The sequence below is a fragment of the Cottoperca gobio genome, chromosome 9 (assembly GCF_900634415.1).
Source record: "Cottoperca gobio chromosome 9, fCotGob3.1, whole genome shotgun sequence".
In the NCBI taxonomy this organism is placed as follows: Eukaryota; Metazoa; Chordata; class Actinopteri; order Perciformes; family Bovichtidae; genus Cottoperca; species Cottoperca gobio.
Genome location: NC_041363.1, coordinates 11,672,811 through 11,697,030, shown reverse-complemented (window position 1 = coordinate 11,697,030; position 24,220 = coordinate 11,672,811). Strand labels below are relative to the sequence as shown.

Sequence of the window (24,220 nt, the reverse complement as noted above, 5' to 3'; positions counted from 1 at the left end):
GCGTGTGTGTGTGTGTGTGTGTGTGTGTTAGTGAATGGGGGTGTGACTGTGTTTGCATGGTTTGCTGCTTAACATACTGAACATTCCGGTAGTGTGATTTTTGTGCCGTAAAGTGCTGTTTGGACTCCTCTTTGTTATAATCGTGGCTGTGAATATTGTTAGAAAAACTTGGTAAGGACAGTATAAAAGTTTACTTCAGTGTACGTGTTAGGTGAAGAAAATGCAGCATAAGTTCGATCATTTCATAGCGCATTCATGTATTTTCTTGTTTTTCTCAAAGTGAAAAATCTAATGGACCATCGTTTAGAGTAAGATGTTTAAAAAGATTAAGATTGTATGACTTTGTCCTACTTTAGGTAATTTAGATAAGTATGGTCAGTTCTGCTGTTATGACCAGTGACTATCGTGAAATGTTAATGTATACAGAATGTTATTGTTTTGTAATTATGTGGCTAAAATAGAAGAAATATGTATGTAAACTACAAATATTAAATATGATATAAAACAGAATAGGAGACAATCTATGCCACAAAGATTATTTTATTTAAATTATGTATTTATTTTCTTATTGAACTGTTAAATGAGCCTGAATTCTGCTGGCCAGTGAGGGAGCATTATTTCAATGGATATTACAGAATATTGATAATTATTTTCTTGTTCTGTCAGGAACTATGAAGAGAGTCTGATTTCTCCAGTTTCCATTTTAGTCAATCAGTTTAAATGTGTTTATTGTCAGAAGTGTAGATTATTAGTCTAGGGTCTTTGTATAATGTGAATGAAATTGACACTAAATATAGCAAGTCTGTGAGATACTAATTGTTGGCATCTCAGAATTGTTTATCTCTGTTGAAATTAACTTATCAGTAAGACGAGAAGGTTTTTTGAGGGTTGCTTGCTTGTTCTCAAACACTGTCCCAAAGAAATAATATACTCCCCTTCACCTTGTGCTCTCTGAGCGTTCTGAGTCTCATTATATATATATATATTATATATATATATATATATATAGATATATATAGATATATATATATATATATATATAATATATCTATATATTATATATAATATTATATAGTATTATACTATATATATATAATATATATATATATATATATATATATATATATATATATATATTATATATATATCTATATATATATATATATATATATATATATATATATATATATATATATATATATATATCGCTCGTTCGCTTAAATGGGTAATTACAGTGTTCTCTATTGTTTCTTATGATACTTTTCCATATCAGAATAAGTGAAAACACGATACACTGAAGAGTTGAATATTCTTGGAGAGTACAAGAGAGCGATAAAGAAACAAAAACAGTGACTGAGTTAATAATGTGGGTTTATGGAGTAAAGAAGGGCGGTGACCTTAAAAAAATAAATGTAATTTCCTGAGAGAATGCAGTCTGTGCTGCTAAAACCTTTGCACAAATAAGTGCAAGCAATATTTCCATTCTGACTATAAAGCTCAGTAATGCAACTACAGCATTGTACATGCATCAATTATGCAAAAGAACTTCATTCAAGGATTACCAGTATTAGAGTGGACTTCCAGTCTACTATTATCCATCTTTGGAATAGTCAGCTCTTTGTAATTTATCATTGATTACGGTTGGACGTTGCATGCTATTGTAGACTTTCTGAATATATGTGGGCAGCCTACAAAACATCACATCCGGCAGAAAGCAACAGCAGGTGCATCTTGCATCATGCTTTTGCCCTCTGAAAAGAAAGTGTCCACCATGCAAATTCATGGTGACAAATGACTGTACTGCTCTGATGCAACACTGGTCAGGGATTGAGTTGCTTCGTTTAGTGACAATAAACACTATGATAATATAATTAAATTAACTGACTAAAGGGGTGCAAGCTGACACTACCGGTACAAATGATCCTGGAATGTCATAAGTGTGCAGAGTTTATTTTGGGTTGGACTTTCCATCAAAATTGCACAATGGAAATGTATAATTATGGCTTATAATAATGTAATAGTATGTGCACGTGCTCTTTAAGCAACCTTTCATTTTTTTATCTTTAACACCATTGATATGAGCCACTGTGTGTGTGTGGAATAACCCTTATCAGTACATACTGTTAGATAGTGATGGTACCTTTATTCTTTATCTCACTTTATGATAATAAAAATAAACCAACAGCCACTATTAGAGTTATCTAACTATCACAGTGACTGAGCATTGATGTTATATCTCCTCACTGTAGGTCAGGTCGAAATCATGTCTCTCTGCTCTATGATGTAACACTGAGATTTGATTGCATCCCAACTTTGTTTGCATACCCCACAATTTCACAAATGCTTTGTCCCTGTGACTAGCCATGTAATCATATTCAAAGATGTCTTGAAAATGAGACGATTAATATATGCAGGATGTTGGATATTCACAATGACAAGAAGAAAAATGTACATAAGCTGTTTTGGTAGAGCAGTGGTCTGATTCAAAAACTTTGAAACCACAATATCTCAGTTTCAACATCAGATTCTGGTTGAATCTATCTTTTCAGGCTTAAACACTTGGACCAGAACTGAAACTAGAGCTACTCCTCCTTTCAAATTAATAAAAAGGTCCTGCTTTGGAGCTAAAACCACAGTAAACCAGTCCTTGTAGTGACATTGATTAAACTAATCTGTTGCCTTCAAAAGGTACAACATGTTCACAATCAGCGCTTTTGATTATATTACACAGCAGTGCATAAAGGGTAAGATAGAGATGGGAGTTTTTTGAGTAAAGTATAATTCAGTTATGTTGAGATATAAGATCCACAGCCTCTGCTCTTATCTCCACTGTCCAGTTTTGCAAATGAATATCTGGTACATCTGGTTGTACACATGTTCTTGTAATAGCTAAAATGAATGCAATTTATCAGATTAACTTCACCAGTGTTGATTTATACCAAACTCTTATAATGGTTTCTGGGAAACATTTATATTTGTTGTGTGGTACACTTATGGTACACACAAAGACTGTTTTATAAAACACATCGTGATTAATAGAAATCAAATCCTATGGATGTCAATTTACAAAGCAAATAACATTGAACATCTGAGCTTTTATTAGACCATTTAGTTCTCTATTTATTGTCTAATTTATTGATTAAATATAAGCTTTTAAACTGAATGTTCGTGTATGCAGAATGACAGCCAGCCAGCTCTACTTCGACCTGCTTAAAACACAACAGGACATGAAGTGGGAAAGATGGTCAGCTTGAGGAGCGAGTGTCAAGAATTTGGGCCACATCCTCATATGTATCAATCACAATCTTGTTTTGTTTTGCAAAGCACTGATATCTGGCCATTCCTTTATACTTTATGTTCATTTTGATATCATTGTTAGAATGGATATTATTATTACATTAACCTCGGGATCAATCAAGTATACATCTATCTAAGCTTTTGTTTGGGTAATGTTGAAGGTACAGCATGTATATATGCAATGATGGTATCAAGGCTGGGGAAAGATGTGCGTGGAGGCCTCGTGGTGGAGAAGTTTACGATTCAAATCTGGCTGTTTTAAAATCAATTTTATGACTCAAGACTGGTAGGGTTTCTATCTTGTAGGCTACATCTCATGGAAAATCACAACACAACAACGCAACTAACTATTATTACATCACCTACCTTTCTCACCACACATGTCAGTCACTGACACACGCACTTTAGGTGCGATGAGACTCTTGCTAAAAGGTGCTGATTGAGAAAGACTCTCGAGTCACTGTAACACGCGATTACCATTCTGCAATACATCTCCTGATTACAGTACGCTGTAACCCCTCGATAGGCTCAATGGTATGGTCCACCTCGTGACGTCAGACTTCATAGGATAAATAGTGGAGATCTGCGCCATGAGGCTCATGCTCGAGGATCAATACACCGAGGAACCAGACTGTCCTTTGGGAGCGGAAGGAAAACGCAGCGGCACTGCTAGTAGAAGTGAAACATAGTTGTCTTTATATTAACGCCGTAACAGTTTTACATACCAGCAGCAGCCGTTAACGACAATGAACGGACAGATGAATGGTTTCCATAACTCCCTCATTGATGAGGACTGCTTCTTGTTCACCTCAGAGTCGGTCGGGGAAGGACATCCCGGTAAGATCCTCCACACATACACCGCTCTTTCATTTTGTCTGCAATTAGCTAAATGTGTAACTATTATTACAATGTTGTCTGCCAAACGTATAGTACATGTTCACGTGTCACTTGAATAAGAAACACTGGAATACACATAATTTTAATTTAAACGGCCCTTTCAGCTAGCTAGCTGGGCCGGTGTCAAGAGCACGCGCTTCTAGCTAACGTCACTGTTAGCACGCTAATCTTTGCTTAATCGGTTATGCTATTGCGTATCTGCTCCACTGACTGCAAACATACCACTTTTCGTATCGGACAATCACTGAACGGGACTTGAATGCTCTTCTCGTTATGGATCTTTTATTGTGTGGATTGTTAAACGTTCCTGAATGTTCCAAAATGTGCGGGGCTATTCCTGAAGCACGCGAGGCACAATGACTGCTAGCGCTGTTGGCCTGAACAGCAGTGCACGATTGTGAGTGTTTTTTACTGACGTTTTATTGTTTGCAGATTAAATTAGTTCAATGTTTAGAACTGTTGCACGCTTGCCTTCTGGTCCCAGGTTAGTTGCGCGCCCTGCCTTCCCCATCACATGTGTGCACATGCTGAAATGGCGACTGTTGAGAGGCTCCGAGCCACTCCCACTGAGCACAAGACTGGTCGGTGGCGCTAAAGTGCCACAGTTTACACACAGACACGGGTTTGCTGCAGTCTGTTGTTGTTTCCGGTGTTTGATCGCATTGTTGTTTTTTCTTTAGACAAAATCTGTGATCAGATCAGTGATGCAGTTCTTGATGCCCACCTTAAGCAGGATCCTGATGCCAAAGTTGCATGTGGTAAGGAGAAAGGGAACATTTTATGTATATGTTGCCTCAAATCAGAGGTTTACATCGACTTATTTTTTCTTGCCTCTTTCTTGCCTGGTGCAGAGACTGTTGCCAAGACTGGGATGATCCTGTTGGCAGGTGAGGTGACATCACGTGCCACAGTGGACTACCAGAAAGTTGTTCGCGACACAATCCGCCAAATTGGATATGACGACTCTTCCAAAGGTGTGGCATGTTGTTGTTTGTAGTTTGTGCATTCACTTGTCTGGCATTTAAATAAAGGTGTCTTGAACTGCTGCGGTCTTTCTCGTTTCTCAGGCTTTGACTATAAGACCTGCAATGTTCTTGTGGCCTTGGAGCAGCAGTCTCCGGACATCGCTCAGGGTGTTCATATTGACCGCAACGAGGAAGACATTGGAGCAGGTGACCAGGTCAGTAGTGGCTTTCAACATTTTGAAATCAAATTACTTGTCTGTTGTCAATCAATTATGTAGATTTGTGCTTTTTGAACAGAATAAATGTCTCTTGCTCTGCAGGGCTTGATGTTTGGATATGCCACTGATGAGACAGAGGAGTCTATGCCTCTCACAATTGTCCTTGCCCACAAACTGAACGCTAAGATGGCTGAGTTGCGTCGTAATGGCACCCTTCCATGGCTCCGGCCAGACTCAAAGACACAGGTAAAGCTGTTGTACTTACTATTAATAACTACTAAAAATTATATTTAGTTGGTGGGATTTAGCTTATTTTGTTTTATTATTGCAGGTTACGGTCCAGTACCGCCAGGACCGTGGCGCCATGCTTCCAGTGCGTGTGCACACAGTTGTCGTCTCTGTTCAGCATGATGAGGATATTTGCTTGGAGGAGATGAGAGACACCCTGAAGGAAAAGGTTGTCAAGGCTGTTGTTCCATGCATCTATTTGGATGATGACACAATCTACCATCTGCAGCCCAGTGGGCGATTTGTTATTGGAGGCCCACAGGTAAATGTCGGGAGGTGTGGCTCTCAGAAAATATTTAGCCTGTAGGTTATTTGCCTGTATAGACATAACATCTGTTTGTTAATCACAGGGTGATGCTGGCCTGACGGGGCGTAAAATCATTGTTGACACTTATGGAGGCTGGGGAGCTCACGGCGGCGGGGCCTTCTCTGGGAAGGATTACACAAAGGTGGACCGCTCTGCTGCTTATGCTGCACGCTGGGTGGCCAAGTCTCTGGTGAAGGCTGAGCTCTGCAGGAGAGTTTTGGTCCAGGTAAGTGGTAGAACCCACCGCTTTTCATTTTAGAGAGGGGGGGCTGCAAGAGGTTTCTACCTGAAGTTTTTATGCTTGATATAATACATGTGCGTGCGTGTGTGTGTTGTATTAGGTTTCCTATGCCATTGGAGTTGCCCATCCCCTTTCCATTTCTATCTTCCACTACGGGACCTCCCACAAGAGTGAGAGGGAGCTGCTTGATATTGTGAAGAGAAACTTTGATCTCCGTCCTGGAGTTATTGTCAGGTAAAGTATATCGCCTGAAGCCACCTGATATTCATTGAAACAGCAGATCCTTCGCTGCCTTGTTTTTTTATTTTTTTATTTAGTTGCCCTGCCTAGGATTTAGTTCAATCTAATGCATTTTAAAACTCTGCAGAGCAATACAATATTATTTTTGCTACAGCTTGCCTTTTGTTCGGCTTCTTTGATCAAATGCTTTTGCTGATCTCTTTTTACTGAATTATATAGCATAGTGTCAAAGGTTACACATCTGGGCATTATTGGGAGCAAAAGTCAAATTTATTGGGGTAGACATGCATGTTATATTTTGTAATGAAGCCCTGTAGCTCATAGTTGGATAAGCATCCGTTTTGTAAACTGTAGTGTGGTTTGCAGCTGCAGTCACCACACTGCTCAGGGATGAGTTTGGTCGTCATGGTAAGTGTCGAAGCTTTATGTGTTTCTCTCTTTACCAGCTGGTCCAACAAATCTGATTTTTTATTTATTTTTTTATTTTTTTTTGGTGGCGCTCGACACTCCCTATCGGCTAATGTAAGCATCATGCCTGACTGCTTGTGTGCATTTGAGGTCACTGGATGTGACTGCTGCTAAATATGTTGATTATGTATTCCAGGGAGCTGGATCTGAAGAAGCCATTGTATCAGAGGACCGCAGCCTATGGCCACTTTGGCCGAGACTCCTTCCCATGGGAAGTGCCCAAAAAGCTCAAATACTAAACATGTTAAGCTTTTCCCCCCCAGGCCTGTTGGTGTATACTACAGAGAAGCCTCCTAGGTTCCGGGGGTGAAATGCCCTTATCTCTCTCATAGTAATGGTATCTTTAACACATGACTCCTTCCTCACTCCAACTCCCTCCTTTTGTCTTCTTGTTGTTTTCTGCTGGTTGCAGTATCATACTGGGTTATAGGAGGCATGCCTCAGAAACTTGATGTTTAAAGAACCGGGTGGGTTCCATGAACTCATGCACCATCATACTTGATGTTCTCCCACGTCTTGAGGTTCCCCTGCTTCTTGTGATAGACCCTGAATAGTGAATAGCAGTGCTCAGTTCTGCTTTTGGCATTCCATACGTCATTATCGTCTTTTTATTTAGCATCATGTCGATTGGATCTTAGGCTATATGCTATGCCCCTCTTAATTCACTGGTGCTACTGATGTAAGGAGTCTGCGTGACATCTACATTTTGCAAGGCCATTTAGAAGCATCATTTGATAGTCGGTTGTCTCGTATAGCGCCTTCCCAATCAAGTCTAGTGTCTTTCTAAACATTCCTCCTATGTCAGTCTGGTACAATTATTCCCTGACCCAGTGTTCTTCATCCTTTTTTTTGTTAGTTATACCCCTTGTCTTTTGTGGAGGATGCTAGAATGGCGCGACTAAAAATGTAAAGGTTGTTGCTGTTTTCTCACAAAAAATGCTATGCATTGCAGGCTAATGGGCAAGCCAAATCCTAATTATTCAAGCTCTTAAATGAGCATAGGGCCTCAGATGCCCCTACAGACCGTTGCTGATTTCTGACGTAATACAGAAAAGTCAGAAGCTGCTATGTCACTGCTCTGGTCTGCAGAGGTATTTGTTATACTTGATACTAAAAGCAAAAATTGGATTGTTTATGCATTGAAATTCAATTTTAAATGAGTCCTTTTTTTAAATGTAGTTTCACTTGCATTTTTATGGTTTGAAGTGACTAAAGGTCCTTTTTACTCCTTAAGTATATTGATGGCAGGTGTAGCTACAGAGAAACCTAGTCCAGTCTTTATTCTTAAAGGAGTGTGTTCTTTGCCACAGAGTCTTATTGGCTTGACGTCAAACCGTAACACTATTTATTTGTTCTCTGAAACTTGGCGTGAATACAGAGAAGCCGAGGTTTCAGAAGGCAGCTTTAAACACACCTGGCTATTAAATCGTGAATTCCTTTTTGACTTGACCATTTTTCAGTGTTTCGCTTGAGGCTCCAGAGTGTTGTACAGAAAAGCTTTGGTCCGCCTCAACAAGAAAGTGTCACTGGCTACTGTTGACTATTTTACAATCTACTTTTTATTTTTGGACTAGATTATATTTTTAAGTGACTTGGTTTGGAAATCTCATTTAAAATATCTGGTGCAATGCTTTAGCTTTTACCTATCCTCAATGGAATGGCAACATTTGGTTGGTGTAGTACAGAGAAACCAGCCTTGTTTACATGGCCATCTCATGTGTGGGATAGGTTCAAGTTTGGGTTTTGTTCCCGGGTTTTTTTTTTTTTTACCACTCAGAGGTCATCCCGTTGGCTACAGTAAGTGTAAGAGTGCCTTTTCTATTTCCTCTACTCCCCATTTGCTTTATCTCTCCTCCTACCCACATGCGCTCAACTTTCAGAGGAACCAGTAGCTCATACTGTATTTTGCTTCATGTCTACACTGGGTAGTTTCCTTATGCTCTGTAATAAACAACTACTCCTTTCAATTGTTGTGTCATCATGGTTTGTTTTATATTGATTTTCCAGTGCACAGCACTTTCAAGGATGTAGTCCATTATCCAAATCAGAATTATGAACTTTCTTGCACAGAATGTTAACATTTTATAAAGTGTCGCTCCTTTTTTGATCCGGCACTCGAGGTAATTAATAAACGCGCAAAAACAAAATCTAGACTGCAATAGTACAATACTGTCGACTGACTATTTCCTAGCCACGGTCAGGGTTCTTGAACACAACACGAGCGGAACGTGTCATCACGTGGTCACGCCATGTCAAAACTTCAATATTAAACAAGACTGTCATTGACATCAGCGAACGCAGCGTGGCGAGTAAACCAGATGAAGGTGGATGCAGAATGTCGCACTTTCCAGGAGAAATGGACAAATGATTATTTCTTTGTGGAAGTAAAAGGCCAGTGTGCCTAGTTTGTGCGGACGCGTCTGCGGTGATGAAAAATAATCTCGAGCGTCATTACAGCATGAAACATGCCAAACTGCACGAGCTGAAAGGATGAGTGCGTTTGGATAAAGTTAACGCTCTTCGGCGGAGTTTGGCGCAACAAGCAGCTCTCTCCAGAGCGTAACATGGAAAAATAGATGGGGAGACCACCACACCAAGAAATTACTATTGCACCACTGCGGTGCAATTATCACTGCCCTGTGCAAATATTCACTTTATTTTCTATCAACCACTTTGTACTTATATTTTGTATTCTCTTTAATTGTGTACTGCCTTTTTACTTATGTTCTTTTGCTTTAGATACATTTCCCTGTTGTTGGTACTAATAAAGGATTGCTGATTTCTAATCTAACAAAGATAGCATGGATAAAGTTGCTTTTTTTGCACAGCATAAAAGTGAAATGAATGGGCTGTGTCTTAAAAAAATTGCAGATGTTATGAGTTCAATAATTAGTATGTCCCTTGAAGGATGTTATAAATACTATCAATATCTATCAATACTTGATAGGAAACCTGTTCTAGATGAATGGGTAAGATCTTATTAATTTCTTACCCTATAATATGCCAAAGCATATGTAATGACAGGCTATGGGTGAGGCTACCAGTTTCTGTTTTGCTTTTGAGACAGAAGTTGGCATCCATACTGTGTGAAACAAAACTCCAGCTGTAATACAATTAAATATAAAGCTGCCTCTATTCATGAACTACTTTGGAGAATATTGTGGCGTCCATTTTAGCAAAATCCCGTATCTGTAATGGGGGAAAACACTTTGAGCATTAAAGTCGGTCCATCAAATAAATCTCACTGATTGAAATGTCTTTAGTTGCCCAAATTCAGAAAGTGTTTGTTGTACCTGGCAAGAAATCAAGATTATCACACCTTGTCTTGAAGACAGACTATATAATTAAACACTTAAAAATTCCCATTCACAGGGCACCTTCTTGAGAGAAACTGGAGATATGGTATATGATATGTGAAGTAGAACTTAAAACAGTCCTCAAAAAGTGTTTGTGTGTCAGTTTTGCATTCATCAGATGCCTTAGTGTGTCTTGCCAGAGGGAAATAGATGGAAGCAGGTGTTAAGGTTGTAGGTTGAGTAAGCCTCTTGCCTCTTGCCCCTGGACATGGTAAAGCACTGAACAGAGTTTGACACCAACCGACCCCCCTCTTATTGGACTCTGACAGCTGCCTGAACCAAATGAAAAGGTCGGAATACTTTTAGTATGACAGGTATAATTGCTCTTGGAGATCAATAGCACCAGCAGCTACCTCAGCGTTTGAAGCTGGCTTTTCCTGTTTAATTAGTTTTATGGTATTTGCATTGCGAAAGCTGAATACGCTGTCAGGGTTAGCTCCCAGGTGTTTTTATAACCACCTACACTAAAAAAACGTTTGTTTTTCCAGTATGAACACCCTAAAGACTAAAAATGTCACTGGGACACAATTTAGGAGCGAGTTTTCTTTCATATGTGTTTAGATTATGTACTGCAATAGCACTGACATCACTCTGTATCGGTGTCCTGAGCAGAATTTATTATCACCCCCACTACCAACCGCCCTATTTAATTCAACGTCCACCATCTGAGACGAGGTCCAGACCCTGCTTCCACCAAATGAGTCGACCTTTATGCTCTTTGTGCAACACCAAATGACCAACTTTCAAAAATGATTATGTGGTTAAACATATTTTTTTATCTTCCTTTTGTGTCATTACTTACTTTAGTCAAAGAATTGTATAATATTAGTGATATACAAATATGGAAAGCAACATGCAATTAAATAATTTTTAAACAGTTGTCAATAACAGGTTTGTGTATTCAACATTTACATTATTTACTCAATTTCAACCAACATGTTTTTTCTTCAACATACATAAGGACTTGAAAAAAAAAGAGCTTTTTCTGACTGTCCAAAATATACCCATTTCACAGAATGATTTGCAGTCAATAAAGACACATATTATCCCAAATAAAGTATATGTTGATTTTTTAGGCCCGTTATATACCAAGCTAACCTTCAGATGCCAGCAAACATTGCATTTATTTTTCTATTTACCTTAAGGTCTTCAAACCAGCAGTGTTAACATCTGGGAACAGTAACAACAGGAGCGGATCATTATCTAGATTAACAGAAGAATTCACATGTTTCCAAGTGAACCTTGAATTGATCACGAAGAATAGACACAGTAGGACAGATATGTGTACTTTGTGACTCTGTGGCCGTTAGCGAGGACATTTGGCCCTTTGACACTTCTTGTAACCTAAGCATAAAGGGCTCTTGGAGGCCTTGGTTTTAGTGTAAGCAAACATTCACACACAAAACAATACAACTATAAATGTAGGAAATGGCAAAGTGTGATAAAGCAGTTTCTCAAGGTAGACACTAAGCCGAGAAAGTGTGACGCAAATAAGTTTGATAAAAAAAAGGCCTTCAGACATCTACCGATCTGCTGAAATATGTAGTGGTGAAGCATTTTCAGAAACAGTAAGACATACTGTATCTCTAGATGTCCTTGCTCAAAGATGATATCATATCATCAAAGCTGTGTACTTTAATACCTGGCATCAGAAGTATAGACACATAAGTTCATATAACTTGTGTATCAACTTGGCACTTGATGGTCGCTGATACACCCCGTTTATAACAGATGCTGCATTTTATATATCAAGCTGCTAGATAACGGGGAAGACATGCCTGAAGGCTATTAAAACAAATACAAATACAATCCACTCATTTCTGAACAAAATGTAATATCAACAATAGTTAATCTCTGAAAAACTGAACTCACACAGTTAAATAAAAACAAGGTAATACTGCACGTAAATCCCCAAAGCCCAGCAGCTAAATCCAAATACTGCTACTTGAGCTTTGACAAAGAACATGTTTCAGTCCGTCTTAAGATACACTTCTTACATTGTACGTCTTATGTAAAGCTTACTAATCATTTGGAAGTGGTTTGGCTAATTCCAACAGGATATAAAGCTACAGTAAGTTTACTTTACCAGAGTTTGAACAATGACTGGTTACATTTGAAAAAACACAAGCTAATAGTTATGCACATTAGTACAATTCAGTCTAATTCAGAAGTAATGAAAGCAATTGAATACAGTTGGTAACACCCATACAACACCTCTCAGGCAATGCAAATAATACTCTGCAACATGAACATATTAACACCACCTTGGACCCCCATGCTAATACAGAATGTATAGATATGTGTGCTGTTAGTATTCTGACGATCTTCTCTGTAAGTCTACAAGAGATTTTACTAATGCTTTTCACTTTCTTGCATTCCACACAACTTCCTCTATTAGAGATAAAGAACACAATTTATAGATAAAAGAATCTTAACATGAATAAATATGACATGAGAAGATTAGAATGAGATGAATGCTACAAGTTTATTACAGTTCATTCAAACCTGATGACAGAAAGGTGTGGAAATATCAACAAAGACCAGTTTAGGCCTTCCTCTCTGCTCAGGGCCTTTAAGGGTGTAGCAAAGATAATTGCTATGTTGTATGTCTGTGAAAATTAGCAAAACATCATATCATCATAACAACATACTATGATGCATATGGAGAGTCTATGATTTGTTTCCTTCCTGGTATCAATACATTCATTATATTTAAACGAATTTCTTAATGCTTTTTAATGCTGAACTGGTAATCAAATGGGCGTTTTCACTATAATTAGCTTTGTTACTGTCTGTGCCACATGAATCCTGCCAGCTGTGTACATTAATGAGTGGATTTAGTGGTCTGCAAGTGGTCGCTGCACTATAAGCAATAAGCATAAGAGTTTTAGTGTTATGGAGACCTGCATACTTTTGCCTCCCATAGCAACACCCAAGACTCACATAGAATACATGCTTACTTTGATTGTATTACTTATAAAAGGAAGTTAATGGAAGGCAGTGATTTATACTATTATTAAAATGTTCTACGTTTATTAAGGATAACTGTGAAGGTGTATTAAAGTGGTTTTTCGGAGGTTAAATTACAAACTCTAGATACATCTATGCAAGCTGGCATTGTGAATAATGTCTGGAGTTGTCTCTAAAAGCTGGCCCAGCTAATTTTACTAAGTACATTACTTCAGTTACAATATATCAATCTATGAGTAGTATTCATGCTCCAGTAACGTCATCAAATTCAGACCTCATGTCCTGTCTGCAGTTTGACCACAGCAGCTGTGCATTTCCACTACCACATTGGCTGAATCAAACATCTATATTTAACTCAGAATGGTGGAGGGGTACACTTCCACAGCCTTGAAAGGGCAAGATCACTGCACCAGTATCGCAACACTGACGGAGTCAGCTGAAATGCACCTGGCTGTTATAATACAACTCTGGGTAACTGTTCCTCAAGAGCACTGCACCATACTCACACGACAGTCACTCTGTGAGGCAGCAACAGGCTGACACTATCTGTACCATTTATTGAATTGAGGTTAAGATAACTTTTTTGTCGCACATACAGGATTGATGCAAGTTCAGAGGATATCTTTGTTTCTCCTTAACAAAAAATAAATAAATTCTTCCCACAACACAGAGCTCAGAGGACACCACCTGTGCTCTGCTGGCATCTGAAACCAAACAAAGTACTATGGATACTTAAACAGAACATGACAGACTGAGAGATAATGTCTTTAATTGTCTCACAGCAGACACACACTGGCGAGCCCAACGGTGTAGAGAGTTAGCACAGTGTAAAGGGCATAAGCAGGTCAGTGTTAGTTGAGTTCACTGGAGTTTCTTGTGAGGATTGGGTGACAGCTAATAGAATATCTGTGGGAGCTTGCTGTTGCTTTACTGTACTGTGAAAGGGAAATTGAAACCACACACTGCTCTTTTAAGTTTATTTTTATTTTTATCAACTACTCTATGTCACTTCAAATTGTTAACATTGGTGCACTTTAAACTGAAGTTGGTTCAGCAGGTCAAAGTAAAAATGTAGACTTTGGCAGATTTTCATTTTCGTTTTTTTCACATTCAGCAACAAATTTGAGAGGAAACAATGTTCTCTTAACTGTTTTTTTCCACAGCTTGTCTTGCAATTTGTTGTGTATTTTACATTAATGTTTAAAGGGTATATATATTTGCTTTTACTGTATTTCACTATTTTTATAGTTTAATGTGGAATGCAAATTTGTTAAGTATTCTCCTGTTTTAATGCAATATTGAATAAATTCCTTCCAACTTGGCCTAATTATGGCAATAGCTTTTTTAATTCGTACTACCTTATTGCACAGCCTACATGTTTTGGTTATACAATATGTGATAAAACATTACCCTTAACCGTTTTAGGTTTGTTCAGCCAGTACTTCCAAGTTTCTTAAAACTGTTGTGTAATTTGGGTGTGTTGAATAATACCACCTTATCATCATAACAAACTCCTGTATTGATGACTGTTACAAAGGTGCATCTGATTACACACGCACCTTTGAAACAACCTGCGTCATCATCAACTTCAGTTATGCAATTGTTATTTAAGTAGTCCTGGAGACATTTTTAAAGTGGTATTAAATTAAAGAAAATGTATTGTGTACTTTTGTGTTTAGCACTGGAGCTTTGTTTACAATGTTTACATAACTATTTAAGTTCAGTATCTCAATATAAATATGTCATCACTTACAATGTGATTTAGGCCATGATAAGACGGAAGCTGAGGCGGTCTGAGTGTCCACTGTTGAAGCCGAGACTTTGAACAGAATTGCTAGCAGCCCTTAAACGATTTGGTGAGGGTATTGGCTGTGTTTAATTAAACATCTGCTGTAAGTGAAACAGTTGTTAATGCAACCCTATAGATTATTATTAAAAAAGGGACATATGTACAACATAATTTTCTTTCTTTGGATAATAGTGCAGTAGGTCAGAAATGAGAGCCGTCTAATGACGTCTAATAAGATAGAAATGTAAAAATAAAATATATTATATGTAACATATTCACAAATGTACTTTACATAACTACCTGCCTGACACAACATGCAGCTCAGTAAATTGCATATTGTCAGTGGGACAGGTATTTCCGGGGTATAACCGACGACAGGTTGTGCGTTATATAATATTGTTAATGTGAAGCTGCACAAAGAGGGGAAGGTGTGAATGTGTGAGTTTTGATTGGGTAATTTTCAGCCAATTGAGAAACGGCGGAACTGAAGATAATCTGGCCAGCAATAAAGTGTCTGACATGAGAATGTCTCGTAACCTCAGTCACATGTTCACTGGAAAACGAAAAGTGAGCTGGAGAAGGGCGTGGACTATCTAAAGAGGAGTGTCTGTGCTCCACCAATGGCAGAGCAGAGACCACTCCCCCTTGACAAGGCTTTGCGTAACAAAGTGGTCAGAGGATGAAGTTTGCATATTTTCATGTATTAATGAAAACAATGAATTAATCTCTGACTTTGGTGTAGATCAACAGTTAGTCTGTCGAAATGTCAACTCAACTTTGTTTTTTTCCACAGCCAGGGTATGGGGGTGTCCACTTTTCACCATGGCAATGGGAGGAATTTGTCTGCTATTTATGTTTGATGGTACAGCAATATATTTAAACTGTGCTCGTCTGCTGGTATCTATGTTATAATGAGGAATGCTACCCTTATTAAGAACTCATTTATTTATTATTGCTGCGTCCCAGGGTGTTTCTGTCAGTGTTCGTGATCCACATCTAGACATCCTTTACATTGGATGTTGCCAGACAAACCTTGCTGGTTCTAACTTGCTGGGTTTGTTCCAGCGGGGAAAAAAAGGACAACGAGAAAAGGTCCTCCAGGTTGGAGGGTGGTAAAAGAAACGAAACATTGGCTGATAACGATACAGGCTTATTTATCATACAAGCAGCCCCGAGATATTGTACGTTAGTGTCTCTGGAATTCCAAAGTTTAACCCTCCAGCTTAATACCTTTTGAATAGCAAGGGGGGAAAAGTTCAACAAGTATTGCCCTGTGTGTCATTTCAGTTTGATTGACAATTACTGGTGATACCTTGTGTATAGAAAATGACAGGTTGCAGACTATTTTTCTTTAAAATTAGAACAAACTGTTACTATGCACTACTCATGGACAAAAATATAGCTTATGATTAAAACAAATATTGAGAGACATAGAAGATAGGCCTGCAGAGTTGAAACGTTGAATCATACTGCCACCTGCTGAGGACATGTTGTGAAACCTCAGTTAACTGATATTGATACAGTATTTCGCTGTATCCCCAATCTTCACAGATTTGACTGTTTTTACAACATACCAAGACATTAAGAAAAAACTTTCACATTTTATGGCTGTTCAATTCCATAAGTGCACATCCAGACGCATTAGGACAGTAATAAATGGCTTTTATATACAGTATGTCATTTTATACGTAAAGAATTGTGTACTCAAAAAATATTACAGTATCAAAAATAAAAGTATTTCAACAATCCAAAATAAATTAGAATACTGAAAATAATGAAACACAGTTGCCACACAAACACATTATCATGGCTACATCCACTAAACTCTCCAAATCCAAAAGAAAAAACTATATTCTCACATTTTTAAACACAGAATCGCTGATTTTCCGTTCACAGCATTTTACCAAAAAAGTATAAATCTTGTTTATAAAAACTAGATCTTTGTAAACACAAGAAACACATGTTCAACTGAGGAGGAAGGTTAACAGTGCTCTCTGTCAAAGAGTACCTACTCCTTTCTGAATGCAACATCTTCGTATAGGTCCAGTCAACTTGAAGGTGTACAACGTGTCCTTAAAGTTATGAATTTGGGTAACAATCCAAGGTGAGTAAAATGTAGTAAACATGAACCTGACAGTCAACTCCCGACAATACTGTCATTGATAAGTGCTCTTCCTTCTTCTTTAAAAACAGAAGACGGATTGATTGTGGCTCATCAAGTTGGATCTCTGACAGTCACTGTACATGATCCCAGAGTCCTCATTATGCCCCCAACACTGTCAACAGTGTAAATGCTTTGTAGGAGTGCAGAACTGCAAATGAAGTATTCCTCCACCTTTGCCTGTAGCCAGGCTTTGTCATCATAATCTACTGTTCTGAGAATATCACTCAGCGTTTGTCTCGTCTTTTGTCAATTTCCTTTAGAATTCGAGCCTCTAAAGCGGCCCTCATGGAGGAATCCAGGATGTTTTTCTCTGCGACACGCTCCACTAACGTCTCAGGCTTATCCTCCTTTAAGAAAACAGGAAAAGCACGAGGGAATTAGGACCAAAACAGAGTAAAATAGATCAGAGACAGAATTATCAGTTAAACGGATCTGCATTAACCTTGTGCACAAGGAAGGAGGTAATGGTACCAGAGTCCGCCTGATAGTCGAGCCAGAAGAGTTCAGTACCATGAGTCTCCGTGTCTGTGCTTGACCCACTCTCATTAGACTCTTCCGCCTCAGCACCAGCCCCTGGCTCTGATCCATCTGGAAAATGAGCACACACATGCATATTCTTAACTGAATTTACTGTTGACAATAAACATAACAACATAGAGCATCAAACTTACGTCTGCGTCGAGGATGGTACACTTGGATATCAGGTCGACGGGGTCGTCTAGGGGTTGTAGTGTGCCTCCGCCGCTGAAGTTCTTTGGCTTGCTTCACCTCTTTGGCTTGTTTCACCTCTCTATCATAATGATCTCTTGAAGAGACAAGAAGTCAACATTTTGTTATTTCTTGAAATGATGATGATGATGATGATGATGATGATGATAATGCTTTTTTTCTTGCATCTCAGCAGCTCCATTTGTGTCAATGGTGAGCAACAAAATCAAATGAAAAGATTTTATACATCTTAAGGTCATACATTGTATACCCCTAAAAAGACCATTATCATCCAGTAGAGATAACAAAAATAGGAAGAAATATCAGGCGAGTGTTTAACACCAGAATATGAGGTAAAGTGTGCTTTGTACTTTTTATTTCTCTACTGTATCTTTTCCTGTCTGAAAAACATGTCTAGCAGAATCGCCTGTTCTTTTATAGTTAATGCTACGTGTGACAACACTATGCACCACTGTGATTCACATTGTGATGTATTTGTTGTTGTTGCAACAGCTAGCTATATGTTGGTTTGCCTCCAGTGTCACCAAGGATAACTGGCCATTGGGCCTGATGGACCTATTTTTAATATCCCCATTAAGCGTAAAATAAGATATTTAAGTCGTTATGTGCTCTACAACTGAACCTTTCCTCACAATCACGTTAACTTCTATAAATCAGGTGTGATTGCAGCTCTAGATATTGTGAACCAGCTAGTTTGCTAGCTACTAGCACGAGCATGAGCTAACGGTAGTTGAGGAAATCACCTAGCAATCTGGTTCCTCCGGATATGGTGCAGGAAGCCGTGGCTCATATCCAAGCGGCCCGAAGGTTTGCATTTCAGGTCATGCACCTCATCGTCCCTTAAAATATCCATTTCAACAAACAGCTCCAATGAAGGGATAGTATTTGTGAGCTAATGACGCTAATGATCGCAACAAGTCTCAGCCAGTTCCATATACACTGACAAAAAGCTACATGCTAGCTAATGGTAAATTGTTGTCCAAATGTAATACTCCCGGAGTTTAACAAATGATAATAGCTAGAAAATACACATTTTTAAAGAGAATATATTATTGAATACACACTAAAACAGAAACTTTACATTATTTATTTATTTTAAATATCAGGTTTTACTTTCACAAAACCTGCCAGTTATTTCATTTGAATTGCCACTAAGCAGCTCAAGGATCGCTCGCTTCCAACTCCGGGTTAGTTTTTGGCCTGCTATTTGCGACGTACAACCACCGCGAGTTTCGATCGACGCGCACGGTGCTTGACCCATTCATCTCTTCCAAATAAGTTCTGCCTTCTCCGTTGTTTTGACATTGAGCTGGCAAGATAACTGCTATAATGGTTTCTCTGAAGCGAGAAAGAGAGGCTGAAGTGGACGATGATGATGATGACGACGAAGACACAGGTACGCTTGTTTATTTCTAACGTCTGTGCTACGTCTGGTTAGCAGGTAGCTAACTATTGCTACTAGAAGCCTGATGAAAGTGCATTGGATTTTATTCAGGGGTCGGTCTAGTCACACACAGGCAGGTCAACAAGCACCACTACAGTGTAGTGTTGAATGGTTAAAACAAATATACCACCCTTCCAATTTACTATGTGTATCAAATCCATCATCTCCGAACAACCTAAACGCTAGGTCAGGTAGCATGTTTAGCTAACGTTAGATTACATTCAACTGACTGAATACAGCTTGGTCCGACTCTTGTTTGTTTTGTTTTTATTTCATGTTACAGTGGCAGCCAAAATAGGCCGAGGACGTGTACCAGAAGACCGGAGAAGCCGCCATTGTCCTTACCTCGACACCATAAACAGGCAAGATAAAGTTGAATGTGCATAGCTAATGTTAGTGCTAAATGCTAGTTAGCCCTGACCTCCTCTATAGCCCTACAGCTGATTCCCAGTCTTGTCTGTTTATCCATCAGGAGTGTGCTGGACTTTGACTTTGAGAAACTCTGCTCCATCTCTCTCTCCCACATCAATGTTTATGCCTGCCTTATATGTGGGAAATACTTTCAAGGTAAGTGAATTATCTCACATTTAACCATCACACGCCTTGTGCTTGGACTGATTTACTCATGAATGCGTTCCTGCAGGTAGAGGTTTGAAGTCCCATGCTTACACTCACAGTGTGCAGTTTACACATCATGTGTTCCTGAATCTGCACACTCTCAAGTTTTACTGTCTGCCAGACAACTACGAGATCATTGACTCCTCACTAGAAGACATCACCGTAAGTAAAGTCATTGTGTTACAGGCCGATGGCATGCCATTTTATTTGACTTTTAATAGCACCGTGAGTGTTATGTTGTGAGTTAATAGGTAAATAATAACTAGAATGTCATTTGTGTTATAAAACACACATAATATATTTTTGAAGTTGTTGAGATTGTTGCATCAGGATATATATTTCTAAGGTTGCACTACATTCAATTATCAGATTTGTATTTTAGTTTGAGACAGCATCATGCTTTGACAGCATAAGTTACACATTTTTTTAAACCACCAAGGCTCATACTCAATGTATCACATTGTCAATATTGTTCTGTGCTTTTGAGTTATTAATCTGTTGACTCTTTCTCTACAGTATGTGCTGAAACCAACTTTCACCAAGCAGCACATTGCAGGGCTGGACAAGCAGGGTAAACTGTACCGAGCCTACGATGGTACAACCTACCTGCCAGGCATTGTAGGGCTCAACAACATTAAAGCCAATGACTACGCCAATGTGGTGTTACAGGTATGATTAACTGCCTCAGTGGACATTCAATTGACCTTTTCCTAAACCTTTTAAATAATCCCAACCATTTCCCGTTTGCCTCTTCTACCTAGGCTTTTTCAAATGTTCCACCATTGCGAAACTACTTCCTGGAGGAGGAAAACTACATGGGAATCCGCAGGCCACCTGGGGACATCATGTTCCTCTTGGTGCAGAGGTTTGGTGAGCTGATGCGCAAACTTTGGAATCCAAGAAACTTCAAGGCTCATGTGTCTCCACATGAGATGCTGCAAGCTGTTGTGCTGTGCAGCAAGAAGAACTTCCAAATTACCAAGCAAGGTAATGCTTTAGTTGCCAGAAATTGTAGTAGTGTACTAGGCTACTTACTGAAGATCACACGTAGGCTTTAAACACATGCTGCTCTATAGAGACTAGATTGTGATGCTGATTGATTTTCTGTTCTGCAGGAGATGCTGTGGACTTCATGACGTGGTTCTTGAATGCTCTGCATGGTGCTCTGGGAGGCACAAAGAAAAAAACATGTGAGTCAGAGGAGGAGAATCGAGGGGGTTAATATATGCAAACTAAGTCTTTAATGTGATACTCAGATGGGTGTTTGGCACGTTAATGGTAAATATGACAGATACAGTTTTATAACATTGTGAATATTTCTTTTATTTTCTCTTTCTCTAAGGTTGAATTTAATTTGGAGTTAGCTTAGAAATGTCAAATATTTCCTATGTTATAGGTTGTTAGAAAAATGCAAATTAACCCGTGTCCTCATATCGCTTACTGCCCTCATAGCAATCATTACAAAAGCATTTCAAGGCTCCATGCGGATCTTCTCCAAGAAACTTCCACACCCAGATTTAGTGAGTTTCCTGCTTGTGTTTATAAAATCATTAATTGACATCTTGAATATGAATGGTTTTACTAACAGAATAGTCCAGGTGTATTCATAAATACTTTTAAAATGACCTGAGCAGTTTTGTAGATAGTTTAAAATGTTCTTTTTTTTCTCTCGATGTTGTTATTTTCCAGACACCAGAGGAGAAAGAGGCATTGCTTGTGACAGAGGAGTACCAGGAGCAGATGTCTGAGTCCACCTTCCTGTTTCTAACACTTGACCTCCCAACAGCTCCACTGTACAAGGATGAGAAGGAGCAGCTTATTATCCCGCAGGTCCCACTCTTCAACATCCTGGGCAAGTTCAATGGCAACACAGAGAAGGTACAGATTGTCCTAAATATAACGTGCAAAAAAAATACAAGTGAGGGAAAATGACTTTAAGCAATGCAGGAATCTTAACAGAAAAGCTTTGGTGAAGATTTTTTGCCCAAAATTGGATGTTTACATTTTGCAATAGTCACACCCAGTGAGGTTTTTAGGTGGGGAAGAAAAAAAAAATGGACCAACAACTACTTTAGAAATATGCAAAACCAGAAAATTACGCAATTTGACATATTTGACTATTTCACATTCCCTACACAGTTTAACACCGGTAATAATCTCACTGGGCACATACCTGTTCTCTTCAAATTGCTGCTCAATTTTCTGTTTGTGCAGCTGCGTTTCCTCTGCCGAGCAAGCCGCAGTTTACATGTTGCCCTGTTGTTTTCATGTTTGGTAGACTCTCAGAAAGATGCTTGAGATCCTAAAAGTCTGTTCTTGACAAAGTACCATCTCCTCCAAATAAAACACACGGGAAGCAATCGAAGCATTTTCTCTGAAAAGTTATCGGTTAACCATTTTCTTTATTTAGCACTCTAAATATCTGTGCATGCTTTACTGTCTCATTTACATTCAGGAATACAAAACCTACAAAGAAAACTTTCTCAAAAGGTTCCAGCTGACCAAACTGCCTCCGTACCTCGTCTTTTGTATCAAAAGATTCACCAAGAACAACTTCTTTGTGGAAAAGAACCCCACAATTGTCAACTTCCCCATCACGTAAGTGCTATTCATATACTGTAAGACGAAATACGTAGCATTGATCAAAGTGCCCGACGGAACCGTGAAATGCATGTTGATGATAGTAATGAATGGTTATTGTATAATGTCACTCTTGTCCTCAGTATGAATAAGCACATGTTCATGTTGTCACTTTGTATTTGCTTCAACAGGAATGTAGACCTTCGTGAGTACTTGACAGAAGAAGCTCAAGTGACAGAGAAAAACACAACTTATGACTTGGTCGCCAACGTGGTGCATGATGGGAAACCTACTGAGGGAGCGTACAGAATACATGTTCTGCATCATGTAGGTTGCTGGCAGATATTTCCAAAATTATTTCTGGTAGTATTAGCACAAACAAGCCAGTGTTGTGCTATTATACATCTATGTTCAAATATCTTTTTGTGTTTAATCAGGGAACTGGGAAGTGGTATGAGATGCAGGACCTGCAGGTGACTGACATTCTCCCCCAGATGATCACACTGTCGGAGGCCTACATCCAGGCAAGTCCTCCCACTATTCTATGCATGTTGGCAATAGGGCCAATCTAATATCACAATATATTTTAAACCAAATATCTTTATCGATATTGTAGTTTACTGTTGGTGCTTTTACAAAAATATCTATATGAGATTTTTGATAATCACCAATAATGTGGGTAAGTAGGTAAAGGCAAATATTAGAACAAATGACATCACTTATGCCATATTACGATGTACAAAATGTAAAAATATATATCAACTCTTGTATCACAATCTCGATATAATATCAATATATTACCCAGCCCTTGTTGCAAAATGTAAATGTTGCAGAGTCTTTGCTCCATATGTTTTTGTGCAACATGAAGTGACATAAAATATTCATCAGTGTTCCTCTGATGGCACTCACAGCGCACTAAATAAATAATAAAAGATTACATTTTTAAAAGGCAAAGCTACAGTACGACAGACAGTTGCAGCTTCTCATAACTGCCTAGACTATTTGGCAGAAGTGGGACCAAGTCATTGTTTTGCAAGTCACATGTAGGTCAAGCCTTTGCACTGGAGTCCCACGCCAAGCCCTAAAAAAATGTAATGTAAATATATCTTCATTTCTATTAAATGACGAACCAGATGTGGTGTTTCAGTGATGATTGTTGCTGATCATTTAATGGGAGTATTGAATCCTTGTAATTTCTTGGGAAAAATTGTCAAAGTTAATGATACAGATTACAAGGAAATAAGTACTAGATTTAAGATGTAACTCTACCGTAGCTTTCAGAAACCTGTATCGATTGTCTTTTTTTAAAATACCAAATTGCAGTTTTAAATCATTAATAAAAAAAATAGTCTTTGAACGTAACATTCCTTTTTCTCTCTTAGATCTGGAAGAGACAAGAGGGTGACAATGACACAAACAACCACACAGAGGTGTAAGTGAGGCAGCATTTTCCTCGGTGAGAATGGCCAGAAGTGTCGTCACCATTTTGGAAATAAACTGAGTATTTAAGAGTTTGAATACCAACAGAATACAGAAATGAGTGGCACCTTTTCTTTAGATACAAAAAAATGTAAATGTCTCATGTTTTTTTTCACTGTTATGTTTTTACAATGTGGAAGTTTTCAAATAAACAAACTTCAGGACACGTG

At 38.6% G+C, this 24,220-nt stretch overlaps 3 protein-coding genes across 3 annotated transcripts; 2 read left to right on the top strand and 1 right to left on the bottom strand.

Moving 5' to 3' along the window:
* The first annotated feature begins 3,882 nt into the window (after positions 1 to 3,882).
* mat2ab (methionine adenosyltransferase 2Ab) lies at positions 3,883 to 8,888 on the top strand. Its single transcript, XM_029440177.1, has 9 exons — positions 3,883 to 4,134; positions 4,875 to 4,952; positions 5,046 to 5,168; positions 5,262 to 5,374; positions 5,480 to 5,623; positions 5,709 to 5,927; positions 6,016 to 6,198; positions 6,314 to 6,447; positions 7,058 to 8,888. The coding sequence occupies exons 1-9, from the start codon at positions 4,044 to 4,046 to the stop codon at positions 7,158 to 7,160; spliced, it is 1,188 nt and encodes a 395-aa protein (XP_029296037.1). The 5' UTR covers positions 3,883 to 4,043; the 3' UTR covers positions 7,161 to 8,888.
* A 7,728-nt stretch (positions 8,889 to 16,616) lies between these two features.
* On the bottom strand, positions 16,617 to 18,813 carry c9h2orf68 (chromosome 9 C2orf68 homolog). The gene is made up of 4 exons (XM_029439807.1): positions 18,673 to 18,813; positions 17,872 to 18,005; positions 17,643 to 17,788; positions 16,617 to 17,547 (listed from the first exon to the last, which is right to left on the bottom strand). Exons 1-4 carry the CDS (start codon positions 18,780 to 18,782, stop codon positions 17,425 to 17,427), a joined length of 513 nt encoding a protein of 170 aa, XP_029295667.1. The 5' UTR covers positions 18,783 to 18,813; the 3' UTR covers positions 16,617 to 17,424.
* Positions 18,814 to 19,183: 370 nt separating this feature from the next.
* Positions 19,184 to 24,216, top strand: usp39 (ubiquitin specific peptidase 39). The gene is made up of 13 exons (XM_029439804.1): positions 19,184 to 19,325; positions 19,657 to 19,735; positions 19,846 to 19,940; positions 20,017 to 20,153; positions 20,508 to 20,660; positions 20,753 to 20,978; positions 21,107 to 21,181; positions 21,444 to 21,511; positions 21,681 to 21,869; positions 22,447 to 22,589; positions 22,763 to 22,898; positions 23,009 to 23,095; positions 23,954 to 24,216. The coding sequence occupies exons 1-13, from the start codon at positions 19,259 to 19,261 to the stop codon at positions 24,005 to 24,007; spliced, it is 1,509 nt and encodes a 502-aa protein (XP_029295664.1). The 5' UTR covers positions 19,184 to 19,258; the 3' UTR covers positions 24,008 to 24,216.
* The last annotated feature ends 4 nt before the right edge of the window (positions 24,217 to 24,220 follow it).